Below are 19184 nucleotides of genomic sequence, written 5' to 3'. Positions count from 1 at the left end.
ATCCGCGTGCAAATATTGACCTCGGTCGCCCTCCTGACGCCACTAGATGCCATCTGATGCACCTGCTTACCTCATGTCGTCGGCCCGCGGATAGCTTCCTGGAGATGTTTTAGGTGCTATAAACTCCTCATTATTGTAGAAAAAACATACTGGTACTGGTGATAGTGAAAATCGTTGCACTATGTACATGCTGTCCTACCTGTACACATGTGGGCCCCACGTAACCACCTGGCTATGGAAATTGGGCAATCCTTTATTCGATGCACCATGCATGTGTATGTACATATGCGCAATCCCTTGCTCCAAAAAACTCCTGACAATGTGCTCCCAAACAAGCGTCCTTTCGTCGAACCGGTGCCCATACGCAATTAACGCAAGGGCTGAGAGTTAACACAAAGGTACAAATTAGGCAAGGCTTGTGTGTTGGCCGCCAAGAACAAGATCTTAGGACTGATCTAGGGCAATCCATTTGGGGATGAGAAGAAGGGAGGAACGATGACTGATCTAGCTCCATAGCACAGAAAACGCAGCCTGAGAGGTGAAAACGTTGCTGTTTGCAAAAAACACAGCCACCAAGGGGAAGTGATTTCAGTTTTGAGGGAGTTCTTTGCGACGGAAGCAATCAGCAGGGGATCATTGGCTTAGGAGAATAACCTCAACGTTTGATACCATTTGAGACTGGGGAGCGAAAGCGAAAGTAGAAGTGCTACCAACAACAACATATGGCTTAGGTTGAGTCCTTTCCAGGAATACGTACATGAAGATTTACTTCATTTTGTCCACATCTTCCATATGGTTATAAGCTTGTGCTGCATTCAACCACAAACCATCAAATCTCTCATGTAGCTTACTCTTGCATTGAATTTGTTCTTGAGCGTGTTTCTCTTTTAGTTTTGCTACCTAATCTTGCATTTGATTCATAACATTTTGAAGCATCTGTAACATTTTTGTTTGATCTATTTTGTTGTAGTCTACTCCATTCATGGCTGTTTCGACCTCAGCTGTAGATTCTTGATCTATTAATATTTTTACTTGCATTGACGTTACATGCAGATACGATGTTTGTGTTACTCTGACACATAGTTGGTTTTGAATATACAGATACGATGAGTGATCAGGGTCATAGAGTGAAGTTGAAGTTCATCAAGACTTTGCTATGTACCACTAGACTATTAGGAGAGGCTTTGACGAAGGCTATGTCAGATTATATGGAGATGGATGACGCTAGTTTAGACAGCTCCATCGAGTTTCTTGTGTGATTCAGTTTTCCCGTATGTCCTGGAGAGGGTACATCCTCCCAGCCACACACAGGAGTGGACACTTCCTCTCATGCAGATCAGACCATAGCACATCGGTAATCTTCTCGATTGATAAAGTAGTAATGTCATTCTTTTTTTAATATAGTAATCTTAATATATGTATTCCCTTGATGTCTTTGTTTGCTTAGGACTCCTATTCCAGTACATCACATCATGAGAGTCAGCGGCTTACTCCTAATGTACCTCCTAGTACTCTGGTGACACCTGATTCACAGGCTAGTGGCCGTCAGTCTCGGAGGTATATCTATTATGGTGATTATGGATTAAATATCAAGTAGTTTTTAAGAACTCTCATCTAATCTGCCGTATGTTTATATTGCATGTAGGCATCATCAATAGAGTGGCACGCCACCAGGCCGATCGACCACCTCAGCCGCCAGCTCCCCCGTTAGTGCCCCCACCTCCACCAGTGTGCATGTGCATTGGCAGCTTGGTGTCACATGCGACATCTTGCCTGACGGGGCTATCCTCTAGCTCGGAGCCAGCATCGCCCTCAAACATCGGATGGGAGACCTCTGCTCGTCTTATCTAAAGCAGGTTCATATACCATGGGAGTAAGTATTAATTAACATAAAAAATATAAATTTTAGTTTGTTAGTTGAATTACTAATTGACTTTATTTTGCACTGTAGTGATCAACACGAGGATGGAAAGAAATATGTTATCAACACACTAGAGACGGAGTATGGGACAGGATGGAGTCACAAGTGGATGGTCAAGCAAATGTGCAAACTTATGGGTCATCGACGCGACGCAGCACGGTAAGTAGAAAGAAAGAAATATTTTTAACATCTATGCCAGGCAAAAACCGGCCTATGAGACAAATCAAATGTACATGGTGTGTATGTCTTCTGTCTATCATAATGACAAATAAAACAAAACTGTTATGCATCACCTCGCTACTCTGTCAGTTGTAGAGATTCCATCCTTGCCAACATCTCTTAATGTCCATAATCATGAGCAATATGCCTCAGCCTTTTGCACCTCTTTGGGCCTTCACAACTTCTAGGACTAGGAGGTATCCACCTCATAAACTCGGTCCAAGCAATCAGCCAACCAAAGTTGCTTAACTGCCCTCCACGCATTTTAGATTTGCACTTCGATGCCCTACCTTGCTGTCCGCAATAAGCGTATAGTTTATTTGCTGCCTTGCTACCATGAGTCCAGTGGCCCCATCTTAGCCAACACCGTTTAATGAGCAGAAGCATGTGCATAATCACTCTCCGATCATACCCATTATCATCATTGACCTCGCATTTTGTTGTTGTGGCTCCAATCCAAGCCACTAGCCAAACATGCAACTCTAATAAGACGTGGGCTGGTGCTCACTGAAGCCTGCCTGCTCGCAATACGGGTAGTGCATTACATCAACCACCAGCTCTTCCTCCCATGTATTTTTCAGCGACACCTAACCGGGTTCGCGCACACCGCTGAAAGTTTTACCCCATTCTTTTTAGTACCTCGCCCTGTTGTAGTGATCTGGACTCTATTACACTAAACTTTCTTGTGTGCGGGGTCCCATACGAAGTCATTGCACACACTTAGCTTCCCTATAAATTGAGTTCAAGGGTCAATTATCATGCATACGAGACCCCTGTTGTCTTTTCCATTATACTTACTAGCTAACTCGCATATATTCACCTTCAACAGGCCTTGCTCAGTTCCATTGAGTAACCCAAAAAGGGGCTCCTTTTCCACAAACCCAGGTAACCCTGGTCGTCGTCCATGACTTCGACAGCCACCCCCTTCAGTAAGCACCATAGATCCTCCGATCTTGGTGTGAAAAAAAACTTCCCACCCATTCACATCATTAGTCAGGCGGGTCCGAGACCCCCATCCTTCCATACCAGCCAATTGGCCGTCCTGTACCATGCTATTGTTGGTGAGCATCACGTTCCAATACCCATTGCACCTGGCCCGCTGCGCGCTATCATGCATCAATTGTGCACTATTGTGCATCAGACGATCGTTGCACATTTCCACTCTCATTAGACCTCCTTAGACCTTATTGCAGGCATGTATGGTGGGCTCGTTAGCCAGGCAAGAGGCCAGCCCCACATAAGAGGAGACGAAATCATGAGAGAGATAATCAGGTCAAGGTCTTTCCTCTGCAAAATTTTGCATCCACTTTCTACATAGTGTCTCACATCTCTAGGGTATGCATGGTGTCACTGTTGCTAATGGATGAATTTCTATGATCTTTTGATCGCCACTCTTGTTGTTTATTTTTCACATCTGATCTGTTGGTGTGTACTATACATGGTTTCTTTTTTTTCACTTTTGCATAGAGGTTATTGTGGCAGGATTTAAGGGGGTTTCCTTATTGAACCGGTGGTGAATGGAATGGGTTCTCTGTTTTGATGGATGGGGAAATAGACACTAATGGCAATAATCCTGATAGAAAAGTGTGGTGTGTACCCTTAGCAACTTGAGCTGGTTTGATGGTCCATGTAAATATGCTCAATGGTGCTGGTCTCCTGGAAGATTTTTGGCACAATTAAATGTTGATGAGTATTCTTAACATGACGGTTTGTGACTATTTCAGCAATGTGGTATGAAGGAATGGTGTAGGCACTGCTGAAGAAGTGTGGCTATGCATTGATTCTGGATTTGTTGGACAATTGTGGCCTCAAATCTTGTTGGAAGTTTTGGCATTTACTTTCTTTAGAATTTACAAGCTAGTCCTTAATCATTTACTTTCTTTAGAATTTACAAGCTAGTCCTTAATCATTTACTTTCTTTACGTCTTTTTGTATAGATGGTAGTGCCTTTGTCCTTTGGATGACTTGTTAACATGGCACTAGGTGCGGAGGATGGCATTTAGAGCTTAGTGGATACTCACTCTCACTCCTAGCATGTCTTGCAAGCATTACTGTCTCAATTATAACACTTTGTTTTTTTTTCTACATGTTGTCACTCCCTTTGGACCTCTCCTTTGTTACCACAGGTTTCATTTGTAGTATCCCGCGTTGTTCCTCTTCTAGATTCTATTCATCACCTTTCTCCTTTTTTGCCTCATTTTTTCTTGCTTTTCCAACATTGTTGCGACTCTTAGTAGCCTTGTGCTTCTTAATGATTTGCTGTTGATTCTTGTGATGCTTTCAGCAATCTCTGCTTCCTAATCACTAATATGTTGATCATCTGTAGGATAGTTTTGGGCTACACAATGATGCAATATCGTGCTTGGTTAAACTTTATTAAGTGTAAAAACCATTTCTAGTTCATCGCTTCCTAATCACTGATAAGTTGATCAAATGTAGGATGGTTTTGGGCTACACAATGATCCACTGCCATGCTTGGTTAAACTTTATTTAGTGCAAATTAGGCATTAAGCATTATGATTTATCATATTTTCTCTCCCCAGTATCTTTGATGATCAACACATAATGGAGACTAAATCATTTGCTATGGACTTGCCGCCGTCGACGATGATGAGAACAACAATGAGACGGGCTGGAATCTGAAAAAACGCTATGGCTGAAATCCACGAATCTTCATCTGTTGAATTCTGACTCTATGTCGATGACGACAGGGATGACGACGATGCAATGACAATGTGCTAAAAACGCAGATGCTAAAATCTACGTTTTTTGGGTTGAAACTACAAACGCTCATGGATTTGACTCTGTGGCGAGGAATTGCTGCGAGAAGGTGAGATTTGTAAGTTTTGGTGATTCTACTACGGGGTCTGATTGCTGAAAACTAAAAAAAATCCACGGCTGATTTGTCATGCAAAAATGCTAGGCTTTTCAGATGGGCTTCACTGTCAGTGGAAGCGTCCTCGTATCTCGAGCAGCGGAGTGTTTTGATTACCTTGTACATAGCTACAAAAAGAAAACGAGTCTAAAGGGAATCGAACCTCGACACTAGCCATATGAGGCTATCACCACGAGACTCCCCACCACCCACCCTTATTAGTAAGATTTTAAAAGAATAAAAATAATGACTTAACAAAATGAACTAGTGTGAGATTAAATCTTACCCAATATAGGTTGATTTGTGAGTTGACACGCACGGCTAATAGTCCTCATCGTCATCTCTGAGATTAACCATCAATAAAATCTCATCTTCATTATCTTTGTTTACTTCTTCAAACTCCTCTACTGTTAAATCTGTGTTGACGTTCAATTCCTCCATGTGCTCGACATCCACTACTTCTTCCTCTTCGGTGTCTGTAGTGTCAGAGTACGGATGGTTGTCGTTCTCATCATCTACAATGTCATCATGATCGGCAAGGGAAATTCTACACGTCTCTACCATGGATGTGTCTAGATTCAAGGATTTTATCAATTCATCCTGATTTGCTTCCTCACGATCAACTCTATCAAACAACTGACAACCTCTAGGTTGGACATGCACAACTTCCCACCATGGATGAGAATTTGGGTTTCTTGTAAAAGAAAAATTTCTCAATATGAGTTGGCAGAATGAAAGGCTCTCTTGTTGCACGCATTAACTTCGAGGAGTCGACGGACCAAAATTTGGATGGTTCTCTTCTCATTGTGGCACTATTGCCTTTATACTCGGCATAAAACCAATCCACCTTCAGAATCACCTGTCAAAATGCACGAATCAAAACTTTAGAATTATGAATAGCTTCAAGAAATCTACGTGTCATTGTTGTATGAAGAGGATTTCATTCACCTGTCTGAAGATCTGATACGATATTTCATAAATGTCGACTATGGTTCCCACATAACCAATTTCACTATCTACAAGATTTGTGTCTCTTGAACTTGCACGTGATAATTGCTTGAAAGAGGCAACAATGGAAGAATCTTGAGTTAGACGTAAGTCGTCAATAGCTTTTATTTAAAGATGTTGACCATAACTCCACATGTTTGTATACATTTGAGCCTAGATCAATATACAAATGATATAAGAAAAAAAGGAATAATGTTTGTTTAGTTTAAAGTTTTCAAAACCCAAAAGTTACCTTTCTTTCACATCCGATCATAAACTCTCTCTGTTCCCTTGAGATTGTCTCATGATCTCTATCCGCCCGTTGCATACAGGTGTATAATCCATCCATGAAAGAAGGTATGTCTTTGATGTTATTTAGGTTCATTTCACGTCTGGATCTCTTGTTTTTACGTCTACTAACTCGTTGGTTCGCAAGTTTCTCCTCGTACTCCTCAATAAATTGTTGCATGCATTCGCTATTATAGACAATGAAAGTAGAAATATCCAAATTATCTTGGATCTTAAGTCGAAAAGGGACTCCCTTACCAGACAATACCTCGTCTGACATGGTAGAAGAAGACTCATTTGTCCATACGCGTGGAGCTTCAAAATCGGTTTGCTCAAAATATTCACAAACGTAATACATGCATTCTTCAAGCATCCATCCTTCTGCCATAGAACCCTCTGGTCTTGCTTTTTGACGTACATAACCTTTGAGTACTCCCATAAATCTCTCAACCCAAAACATCCATTGCGTAGAAATAGACCAGCAAGCTCTATCTCGTCCACTAGATGGATTAGCAAATGAACCTAGATATCAAAAAAGGAGGTTGTAAGTTCCTTCTCCATTAAACAAAGAAGCTCTATACATTCATGCTTCTTTTGTGGAATTAACCCTTTGTCAATTTCTTTAGATGTAATCCATCTATCAATAAAAGAAAGAAGATATTAAAGTTATATTTGAATTAAGAACTTATCAACTAAAATTTTATACTAAAATTCAATGAGCGATAAATATCTTGCAAGCGATCCAAAGCAATATATTACGTCTCGGACTCCTTGGGTAGTACATCCATCAATAACAAGGGGTAGAACATGTTTTATACATGATTAATCTAATCAACAAAACATGCAAGAAAATAAATACTTACAAAGATTGATAAAACTTTACCTTCACAAAATTGTGCCAATCATGTGTTTTTAAACCCGACAAACTCTTGCTCATCTAAAGTGAGCATGTTTTGACAAGATGCTACATATCCTGTAGGCATACGAATCAATTGAATCCTCTTGTTGATAGTCTGCACCTCTTCTATGCTGAGTACCCATGGGGAAGGCTCATAGGTTGTGTCTAGTTTCATCACAAAGTAGCCATAGAATAGGCTTTGAGTTTCGATCCTTTAAGTCATTTATTGTTGCCATTGTGTCTTTCAAGCCATCAAGGTGTTGCCATAACGAATGACCAACGTTCTTAAATATATGCATAGGATGAAGAAGATGACATATCTTCAAATCCTTCCAATATTCCAAAGTGTACTATATCGAAGGACTTTGAGCCGGCGAACGTTTTCCTCTGGCTCGCACCTTCACAGCGTCATCATCATCACCACTTATGATTTCCGACTCCGGATCGATAGCGGGTCCAACAGTCCACTTTAGATACCAATCCTTTGGTGTGTTTGGTATTGTACATTTGCCTCCTTCTACCTTCTCGTTATAATGTACGGCTTGCCTTCTATTTCATAGATAATTCTCTTCAGGTAAAAATCGTATGTGTCGAAGATATATATTTTTGTTGAGGTTTTTGGTATAAGTTGATCTCAACCAATCACCACACACATGACAAGCTTTATAACCCTTGGTACATATTCCTGCATGAAAACATAACGAAGATTATTAGCACAATAAATATACAAAAAACATATGAGAAAATGTATATATCTAAACCATTTACCTGAGCAAAAAACCATATCCTGGAAAGTCGTGGATAGTCCATGCTAAAATCTCACGAACAATGAACTGTCTTTCACCAATGCTTCTTGAAATATCCACGACATCAATCCCTCTCCACAAATCTTGAATATCGTCAATGAGAGGAGCCAAATATACATTCAAGTCTTTAGCTTGTCGCTTTCCCGGGGTTAAGAGTGAGAGCATTAAATTCTCTTTCTTAATACTAAGATATGGGGGTAGATTATAGTTAATAACTACCACTAGCCATGTAGACCATTTACTTGATTTTATAGAAAGTGGATTCCCACCATCTAATGCTACACCCATCTTTAAATTGCGTGATTCTTTTGCAAAATTTGGCCATCGCGAATCAATATGCTCAAATGCAGGACTATCCTGCGAAATTCGCATTACTCCATCTTTGGTATTGTGCTTCACTCCCCATGTCATAAGCTTAGCTAATTCGGAACTTTGAAACATATGTTTTATACGCGGAGCCAAGGAAAAATGTCTCAATATCTTTCTAAGGACCTTACCTTTCTCCTCTTTATAACGAGGCATTTGACATTTTGGTCACGTCACACTTTCCTGGTACTGATGTTTATATAAAATAAAATCATTGGGACATGCATGTATGGAAGAATAGTCAAGTCCAAGACTACTTATCATCTTCTTCACCTCGTCGCGTGATGTAGGAAGGGAATTTCTTGTCGGCAAGAACTTTTGAGAGAGTAGCCTACAAGTTTATTAAAAATATGATCAATAACGAGCACCAATGTTTAGAGTGTAACAAATAAATATGTTAGATGTATACATACTTCAATAGTGCTGAAACGGATACATTACTCCATTCAAAATGGTTTTGAAGATTAAGAATAATTAAGCTTGCACTTAGTCGTGTCAGTTGGCTTCGTTCATGAATATGCTTTAGATCTTCTTCTCGAAGATATTTCTCGTTGTTAGGAATATTGCTCGCACTATCATTTTGATGCCAATCCTCAATAAAATCAGCCATGCCATCATCATTATCAAAGATATAATCACGCCCATTAAAGTCCTTAGAGTATTGTTCCTTTAGTCTTGCATACGTATTAGGATCACTCCTGCGTAGGATCCTCATGCACTCTATTGAAATTTGAGATACGTCATGTGAATGTTGATTTGTGATGTTATCAATGTCATAATCTGGAATTTTCATATTTGAAGGTAAATAAGATTGTATCGATAGCATGCTTCTATATAAAAGGAGTAGAGAGATGTGCATGGAATTCAATAACATTTGGAGACAACAAAAAATAATATCAAAATAAATTAGCAACAGTACTGAACGTAATGAAAATTAAAGTGTAGAATTAGGGTACAAATTTCAAAATAACATTAGGAATTGTATACAATGAGCTCTCAACCCTCATCTGTTAAGGGTGCTCATGGAGGTCTACACCATCCATAATTGACAAGCAATTCATCACCAACACATAATGATTTAGTAGCATGGACAACTATATATCTTGGTACATCCCTACTCATATGTCTTGGTTCATGACTATTCTCACACTCCACAAATGTGCAATTGGTTCTTCCACTTCTCCCTCGACTACTATTGATTAAACCTCCTACGTTTCCTTGAGAGTAAGGTCTTCCATCAACATAGAGTCTTTGGCCTTCTGCATGTGTAATCCCTCTAGCAAAAAGAGAGGTTGCATTGAGACATAATCCATAAGTAGTTATGCTCTGGATGTAGTGAGTGAGCTGATGCCATGGACCCCATCTATATATAGCTCCACAAATAGACATAAGGGTAACCTCTGAATGAGGGGGCACATACAAATCCTGTGCAATAAAGATGCTTCATCCCACTCCACTAATGGTGGACGGAGCAATCATGTAGCGATTGCGCCAAAAGCCAAAAACCACTCCATTTGAAGGAATTGGTCGTCCCTGCCAGCCTCCAATGGAGGAGGTAGAGGATGTCGAGAAACCTTGAGCTACAACAACTGACAAATGACCTATCCGTACCGTGTGCGAAAGACATGTGCACCACTGGTAGTAAAGTCATCCTCGTCATCAAGTGAAGATACCTAAATATATAATCTAGCTAAATAATATATATATATCTTTGATTTGTAAAAATCGAATATCAAAAAAAGGGAGATAAAAAATATACCATAGGTCGATGTCGCTCCTCAGGTGGTGGTGCTTGCTCAAAAGTACCATAAGTCATCTGATGTGAAAAGCACTCTCGTCATGGCCTGCGGTACGTGCCACAACAACGAGCACACTAGCATATAATAGGCTCATCATAGTAGAAATCATTGTAAACGGGTTCATGTGCAGTATCGAAACTCTGTTCACCCCGGCTACCACTAGTAGGAGGTGATGGTGTACCCTCTGATTGATCCGAATCTAGATTTCAATTACCATAAAAACATGAGATATTTATCAAATGACCAAAATAAAAAATTAAATTAACAAAACATTGAAATCTAATAGTTATATGGTATATTCTGACGCTTATTGTAATTTAAAAAATAAACAGGCTCTATTGTATGGTTCCGTCTAACAAGAGGAAGGCAACCATTTTCATGGAGAAATGGCAATTCTTCTGCAAGGAGATGCGCCTACGCATTAATTTTCCCCAACAAAAGGTATGTACCTTTGGTAATATATATTAGAATCAATATGAACTTTCCTAGATTGATTCTAACTTTCCTCTAATCTATGTTATTTTGTTTATTGAAATTTGCATAGGAGGCAGCACGAAATAGAGTAGCTTTACGTCACACATCTAGACTAGGGCGGATGGGACGGGATAAATTTGTGGCCATAGTTGTGAGTACAGACCATTCACATTTTAACTTTTAAAGGTAGTAATATTGAATGCAAAAATTAATAAGTCTTTGGTTGTGTCTTAATGTAGACGAAAGACTATGGTCGTGCACCGACGGCACAAGAGATAAGAGTACGCCACATAGTGCAGCTACAGTGCTTTGTGTCAGACACTTACTGACAGTCCAGATCCACTTGTACATATCCTTGTTTTGCATTGTAGTTTTTTTCATGGTAACTATAATGAATTCTTTTTTTATTTCACTAACTAATAAAGGAGCAGCATGGCGAGGCTGATATGACAGAGGTGGCTCGACAAGAGACCGAGGGGTGACGTCAAGAGGCTGAGAGGAGTGGTGTCCCAATCAGTGGCCATGATGGTGATGATCGTGGAGATGGGGACAGCCGTAGTCCCACGGTTCGGACTAGTGGTGGTAGCACTAGCGATCATGAGACCTATGATAGTGATTCTTCCAGTAGTGATGGATCACATAGTAATCCTACGTAGAGATTTCTTTTGCATATTTGGGATCGTTATATATGTATTTTTCAGTGTGCATTACTACATCTTGTATATGTGAGGATTGATCACCACACATTTTGGACAGATGTATATAAACTTATTGATGATATATACTGACCGTGTTTGTTGCATCACTGAATTTTTCTATTGTCAAACAATTAATTATTTGTCGATAAGATAATTAGCCTAAGTAACCATCTCAATGTTATTTATTTGTCTTTATAGATATATATTTTTTAAAGATGGATTGAAATTGTGGTCATTGTGCTACAAAATGATGATGTGGCATGTGAAACCTAGTCCTAAGTTTTCTGTTAGTTGCTCTACTTCTCAAAACTAAGGCATTTTGATCTTATAGCACTCTTGTACAAGTCTTTAAGAATAAAAAGACAATATCGCAAGGGAAGCTAGTCTTTCTATTGAGTTGTTGTTGTTGTTCTGGTTTTGGGTCACCGCCCGTGGCTTTTTGCCCGGTCGGTTTACACATTGTTAAAAAGGATTCTAATGTTTTTTTGAATATGAAGAGTTGAATTATGACTGTTATGGAATTGATATCTTATTATTTATTGCAGCTGTGACACGTGGAAAAGGCTTGACCGAGCTAAGCTATTACAAAAGGATATCATATTTTATGTACATTTTATGATTGAAGTGCTCTTTATGAGCTTTGGCCATTTATGACCGGCCGGCCATTTTGTACTCAATTTGACCATTCAAGAAATCTATAAATGAAATACGTGCAAGAGGGAAATGGTCACTCTTGCACGGGGGGAGATTGCACCCAGTGTCTGTGTTATTCTCCTCTCCTCTCCCCTCTCTTCTCTGGCCGTGTAGGCGTAGCACTCCGTTCTAGGAGGTTCACCTGCACGTGTTCTTTATCTCTCTCTCGCTCTATGTCTCTCTCTGTTCACGTACGTCGTTGATTATGTGCGTGTGCGACAATTCAAGTATACCGATTTATCATTTTATGGTATGTATTGTGTTATTATGAGTATTTTGCAGGGCCATCGCGCATCCGTCTGTAGCAGTGGTATCAGAGCCGTGGTTACGCTCTTGGGCATAGAACGATCATGCTGAGAGGCTTAGGAAATCGGCAGTCCGAATAAAAGCCAAGGCATTAAAGTCAATTATGCTCCTTGTTGTGATGCAGTCTGGATGTAGCTATGGAGATGAGCTAAGTATTTTATTTTATTTCATTTTTGCTGCTTTTATTAATTGAATCTACTATGTCTGCACAATTGTTTTCAAGAAGGTACTTAAGTCTAAAAGTTGAGTATAGGAAGCATTTGTTTCAAGAGAAACTAACACAAATTTGATTAATTGAGGTCTTTATATACGTACCATAATTAGTAGCTAATAAAAAAATTAAGAGTATGATTTATCAGACGGAGTAAGAATCAAGAAATAGAGAAGAAGGAATAGGATAAAATTCTCTTCCATCACTGTAAGGCAAGTCGTAGAAGCATTAGAAAAGCTATGAGTACATGTAGGTAAAATTTGAGGAGAATAAAAATAAAAATCCTCGAACCTCCTCCTTGGTTGAAATTTGAGTAGGCTTTGGTTTCCCGAGTTCTACTTTCTAGTCCCTACGTCTCATTCCTTTGCCTCAGATAAGAATTGGTGCAAAAACGAGATTGGGCTAGAACTTGGGTGTACACATTATCATTCTGTAACGTTTGCGAAGAGTGTAGCTAATTACCTAGACATGCTTAGCATTTAAAATTGGTCGATACGATTTCCTTTCCTCTGCTTCAGATATGAGCTGGTGTTGTCCATGGCAAAGAAGAGCCAGCTAAAATTTGAACATTGTTAGGAGTCCGCAAATGATAGGATGTTCCTTTCTTTTCTTTCGTAGACAATCTATGGTTGGAGAGGAGCCGAGTTGAAGCATATGTAGAAATCCTTGGAAGAGGACTTCCCTGGTATTGGGTATTGGTATTATCCTCACCTTAGGTTTTTGGAGGGCAACCTCTCTTTCTCTCTCTCCCTCGCGACCACCTCCCCATGTGGCTGCTGGCAGCTGACCCCCCCTTTAACCACCAACCACACCCTCTCTCTCTCCTTCTCAACATCTGTAGTCACTGTTGTGACGTACCTTTTCTCTCTATCTCCCATGCAACCGTTAGAAAATTGTGGACAGCCTGTTTTCTCTCTGCGCTCACTCGCTACCAGCTACCTATCATTGGCCATACACACCACACAAAAAAAGGGGCAGCTCTGATTACACAGCACTCAGACGCAGCTGAACCTCTCTCTCTCTCCCTCTCTCTCTCTCTCTCTCTCTCTCTCTCTCTCTCTCTCTCATGCCGACCACACTTTCACTGTCGTTCTCTGATCGTATTCAACCACTCCGCCCCACTTCTCATCGAGTGGACGACCAAAAAATCCTCCCATATCTCGCTCTCATCCAACCACTTCACTGCAAGCAATACCAACCATTGGATATCTGTCTGTTTCTCTCTCTCTATCTTCATCTCATGCATCCGTCACCACCCATTAATTCCCTCATCCATGCAGACTCAAAGGAGCCGCTTGCAGACTCAACAGCAAACTAATGAAGCACACACACACTGCTCTCCTAATCCGGACAAGCCCTTTCTCTCTTTGTCTTTTGGTGGTGTTGGCTGCTTGAAAGAGCCATGCAGGATAACTGTCCCACACCATAGGCGACCACTAGTAGAGCCCCCACTGCAAGCACGTTCAGTCACCACTCCAGGCCTAGCTAAGTACTTTTTTTTTTTACAAATCATGTACACCCTAAGCCCACTCTCGTACATCCTTAACCCACTCTTAGTTGATTATCTCTTTCTACAGATTACCGTTGACGAAGGAAATTTGGAATGGCGACCTCTACACCAAAACAAACTCCATTGCGCCACAAGGGAAATGAGATGAGGGCACCACCTAGTCTTGGAAGCGTGGACTACGACCGCTACACAAAGAGAGAGAGAGAGAGAGAGAGAGAGAGAGAGAGAGAGAGAGAGAGAGAGAGAGAGAGAGATCACTATGAATGAAGCATTAACCGTAGTGTGTGTACAAGGAATGGATGACTTCAAACACTCCCAACACAAATAGCATATAGATTACCAAACAATCACTCAAGGATTAGCCAAGATCACATCAAGCACTCTCACACGCATATAAAACATTTCTCTTAATTAACATAAGTAAGAGGAGGAGAGGTTACTAGCATGAAACAATTTGCACTCTAGGATGTGCAAGAATAGAGTGAATGAATGAGCTTATGGGCTCATGGTGAGTGATACAAAGGCTCAATGGGGCTGAGGGAGGCTTGAAATTACAAAGGGGAAGGCCTCTTTATATAGGAAAGAGAGTGATTAGGAGTGAGGTTAAGATCCAAGTGTAATTTGTACAAATGAAGCTTGATTAGGGACATTCAACCAATGAAGAAGCTCCTTCCAAGTGATTTGTTGACCAATTAGCTCCATCATCACTTGTGTTGTCTTCACTCCTTCCTCCATAGCTTGAGTCCAAGAGCTTCCTTATTTTAAAATGTAAAGAATCTACATAAAATCAATACATATCTAGTAATAATAGAAAGGGGTTGAATGAGAACTTTTGAATTACAACAAGATTAAGCATGACTTGAGAGGTGATTAGAAGAGGAACTTTGATGGGTTTTTGAGCTTGAGAGAGAGGAGGAAGGAGAGGAGGGTGAGAAGACTAATGGCTGATTTTAAAGAAGGTCTCAATGTGGAAAAGGAAGGGTGTGTGTGTGTAAAGGTAGAGGGGGTGGTCTCCACCACAGTTAAAAAAACTGGCGTCCACCATTTTGGCCATATCTCCTAGACCGTAGATGCAAAAATTATAAAAAAAATATGGCCTGAATCTCCAGCTCATCAGCTACAACTTTGATGAGACAACTTTTCTAAGATCGGAGTGGAAGTATTTTTTAAAAATTCAGCAAAATCATGTGTCTGGTTTCTTCCTTTACCAAGTCTTCCACTTGGGTCCCATTTGTTTGAATCATCATATGGCTCCAAAGCCATGATGATATGAGCCACTCATGACCCATGAATCATGGGTGCATGGCTCCACAACCACATCATATCTTTTCTTTTCACATTTACATATTTTCCCTTCCCTTTACCACTAGGTTCTCCTTCTACCTTTCACCTCCGGTGAACTAGTCAAGAAAAAATCACTTTTTAAAAAATTTTTCCAAGATGTTGTTCTCACTCTTTCTTTTATTGTAAACCTCTAGAAGCAAGGAAAACCAACAAAATATGATAAACAAAAATTTGTGATAGGCTCGGATCATAGCCCCCCCAAACCTGGCAAGGGGTATTTATGCCTCTAGCCTACTTTCTTTGATCTTGAGCTGACCTTATCCTGATGTGATAAGGCTTTAGACGCCATCCATTTGTCCTGGTCTTGTGCACTTTACCATCAATGTCTTGAAGTCTGTAAGAGCCATTTTTGAACTTTTTGGTGACCAAGAACGGGCCTTCCCATTGGAAAAGAAACTTTCCATCCTTACGAGTGTTGAAGCGATTGTCATATCGAAGCACCAGAGATCCCTTTTTGATGTCTTTGGATGCTAGCTTTTTGTTGAACTTTTCTCTGCGCTTCTCTGCTTCTTGAGAATAGTGGTTGATGGCTTCTTCACGATCCAATTGCAGCCTCTCTAGATCCATGATCCTTTGATGTACTTTCTCCTTTTGAGAGCCTACCTGGCTACCCAATATTCGAAGACTTGTTAACTTCACTTCAATGGGCAAAAGCGCCTCCTTTCCATAAACCAAATGAAAGGGTGTGTACCCTAATGTGGTTTTGAAGGAGGTTCTATAGGCCCATAGAGCTCCATTCAGGTGTTTGTCCCAATCTTGGCGCCTGGCATGTACCTGTTTGGTGAGAATTTTGCAAATGATTCCATTTACCTTTTCCACCAAACCATTGCACTGAGGGTAGTAAGGAGTAGAGTGTTGATGCTGAATATTTAGCTTCTTCATGAGTTCTCCTACCAAGTCTGCTCTAAACCCTGGTCCTCTATCAAATAGTATTTCAAGAGGGGTGCCAAACCGGCAACAGATGTGGTCAAAGATGAACTGACTCACATCCTTAGCAGTAATTCTATTGGTCGGCATAGCCTCAGCCCATCTAGTCATGTAGTCTACTCCCATGATGATGTACTCTTTACCTGACTGAGTGCGTGGTAGAGGCCCTATGGCATCAATTCCCCACTTCTCAAAGGGCCCATATACCTTTATTGGGTTCTGAGGTTCAGCTATGAGCCATCGTGGTCCTGCTTTCTGACATTCATCACATGTTTGACACCAGTATTTGACATCACGATGAAGACTTGGCCAAGTAAACCCAGTTTGTAGAACCTTTCTACTAGTGACGTCGTGTGCAAAGTGTCCTCCACGCATATCATCGTGACAAGCTTTTAAAATCTCTTCAATTTCACTCTTCAAAGGAACTCTCCTAAGCACACCATCCTTACCAAGACAATACAAGTCATCATTTACTATGCGATACCTGGTAGCCTTCCTAGCTAACCATCGCCTTTCCCCTGCATTCAAGTGTTTAGGAGCCTCTCCTTGCTCCAGAATGTGCATAATATCTTCCAAGTCCTCCTTGCCTTGCTGAAGTGGAAGTTTGATGGCCACTGCTCCCACTATTGACACATTTAACTTTGATGATGCTAGGTGGTCTGCATCCTTGTTCTGGTCTCTTGGCACATGATGTACTTGTGCCTCCCTAAATCTCCTCATAAGAGCTTTTGCTTCTCTCATTTTAGTAGAGAGACGGGCATTTTTGCAAGCCCATGTACCTTGCATTTGCCTTACCAAAAGCATGGAGTCACCAAAAGCGTTTAATCTCTTAATTGAATTATCGAGGCACCAACAAAGGCCATGAATTAGAGCATGATATTCTGCTTCATTGTTGGAGTGGACATCTTCTAGAGTGATCCCTTCACCATGGATCCTCTCTCCCAATGGGGATAAGACCACGATGCCTACAGCTGCCTTATCCTTGGTTCTCTTGTATGCTCCATCAAAGTAGAGGCTATAAGCATTGACCAAAGCCTCTAGAGCTGGAGGTGGTGGAAGTTCCTTTCTCTTCAAATGGAAAACTTTTTCATAGCACTTGTTTGTTAAAATGTCGGCTAAGCATGATCGAGTTGTTCTTTCAACCTGTATTGTATAATCAAACTCTTGAAGTCGCACCACCCACTTTGCTATTTTGTCAGAGATTTCCATATGTTGTAGTGCATAGGGAAACATATCCTCCACAGTGATAATTACAAACCTCTTCGGCAGCAAGTATGGCCGAAATTTGGTTACCGCAAACATGAGAGCTAACACTAGCTGTTCCATCAGGGTGTAGGCCTTCTCTGTGTTTTCCATGAGGTGGCTAGCAAAATACACAGGCCTCATAAAGGAGGTTTTTGGATCTTTTTGTAGGAGGGCAGCACCAATGGCTTCTTCTCCCACACTAGGGTTTACAAAGAATGTTTCTTCCCAACAAGGTTGGAGGATTACAGGGAGTGACCCTAACATTTTTTTAATCTCTCTAAAATGCCCTTCACTTTCTTCACTCCAAACAAGCGTCTCTTGACGAGTCAGCTGTTGTAGAGGAAATATCACTCGGGAGAGTAAGTGTATGAATCTACTCAAATATCTTAGCTTTTGCAAGAAGGAGATTATTTGTTTGATGGAAGTTGGGGAAGGTAGATTTAGCAATGTTTCTATCTTTTCAGGATCTACCTCGATTCCATCAATGGACACTACATGCCCTAATAGTGTAACCTTGCTTTCCCCAATGTGACATTTGTCCTTGTTTAGTTGTCCACCCAGCTTAGCTAAATGAGTAAATCCTTCATCAATCTTGCCGAGATGCATACTTTTGGAGCTGTAAATACAGAAGTCATCTATGAAAACCCTTATGGACTTACCAAAGTAAGGCTGGAAGACCATGTTCATGAATCGTTGAAAGGTGGTTGGAGCATTGGTGAGACCAAAAGGCATGACTCGAAATGCAAAACATCCCCATGGTGTGATGAAAGTAGTCTTTTTCTGGTCCTCCTCTGCAATGCGTATTTGAAAGTAGCCAGAGTAGCCATCACACACTGTGTATCTCTCATGGCCTGCTACTTCATTTAGAATCTCATCTTGAAATGGGAGAGGGAAGTGGTCCCTCTTTGTCGCAGCATTTAGTGGCTTGTAATCCACGCACACTCGCCATTTACCATTCTTATTTGGCCTCACCACTACTGGGGAGACCCATTCTGAATCTTCTACTGGGTATATGAATCCTGCTTCTAAGAGTCTCTTCACCTCAGACAACAGTGCATTTTGTTGCACAACTCCTAATCTTCTTAGTTTTTGTACTACTGGCTTGCTCCGTTCTTTTAGATGGATATGATGCTTCACTGTAGTGACACCTGTAATGTGAGTGTAATCAGAAATAAACAATGATGCATGCTTCTTGAGAACATTTACATAACCCTCCTTTTATTCTTCCTTTATATCCTTGGATAACATCTCCTCTAGGCTGGCATCCCACACATTCTCCATTTGGATCCTTGGGTTGTCTTCTGATGAGGTAGTTTCCTTTATGGTGACGCCCATGACTTCGAGAGTGCTATCACTCTCTTCACTTGAACTCTCTTCCTCGTCCATGGATGAGGAGCATCCTCTTGAGCTCCACTCATCAGCTGACGTCTCTAGTTCAAGGTTCTCTTGTCGCCCATTCTTTAGGTTATAAACCACCTTCCGACTATGGCCACCCATGCGAGGCCTCAACTCCAAGTCTCCTGTTGCCCAATCTTGCCTAGCTCCTATACCCATGAGCCAAGGTCGTCATAAAATAAGGGGGTATCCTTCTCCCTTTACTGGCATCACATAAGCATC

At 40.8% G+C, this 19184-nt stretch overlaps 1 protein-coding gene and 1 pseudogene across 1 annotated transcript; one reads left to right on the top strand and one right to left on the bottom strand.

The window, feature by feature from the left end:
* Positions 1 to 1106: 1106 nt before the first annotated feature.
* On the top strand, positions 1107 to 10962 carry LOC147450459 (uncharacterized; annotated as a pseudogene).
* Positions 5337 to 5579, bottom strand: LOC147450460 (uncharacterized). Its single transcript, XM_086520724.1, has one exon. It carries the CDS (start codon positions 5577 to 5579, stop codon positions 5337 to 5339), a length of 243 nt encoding a protein of 80 aa, XP_086376850.1.
* Positions 10963 to 19184: the final 8222 nt, after the last annotated feature.

The sequence above is a fragment of the Adiantum capillus-veneris genome, chromosome 9, assembly GCF_014529385.1.
Source record: "Adiantum capillus-veneris isolate H3 chromosome 9, ASM1452938v2, whole genome shotgun sequence".
NCBI lineage: Eukaryota > Viridiplantae > Streptophyta > Polypodiopsida > Polypodiales > Pteridaceae > Adiantum > Adiantum capillus-veneris.
The sequence above is the reverse complement of the archived record's forward strand: the minus strand, read 5'-3'. Positions and strand labels throughout refer to the sequence as shown.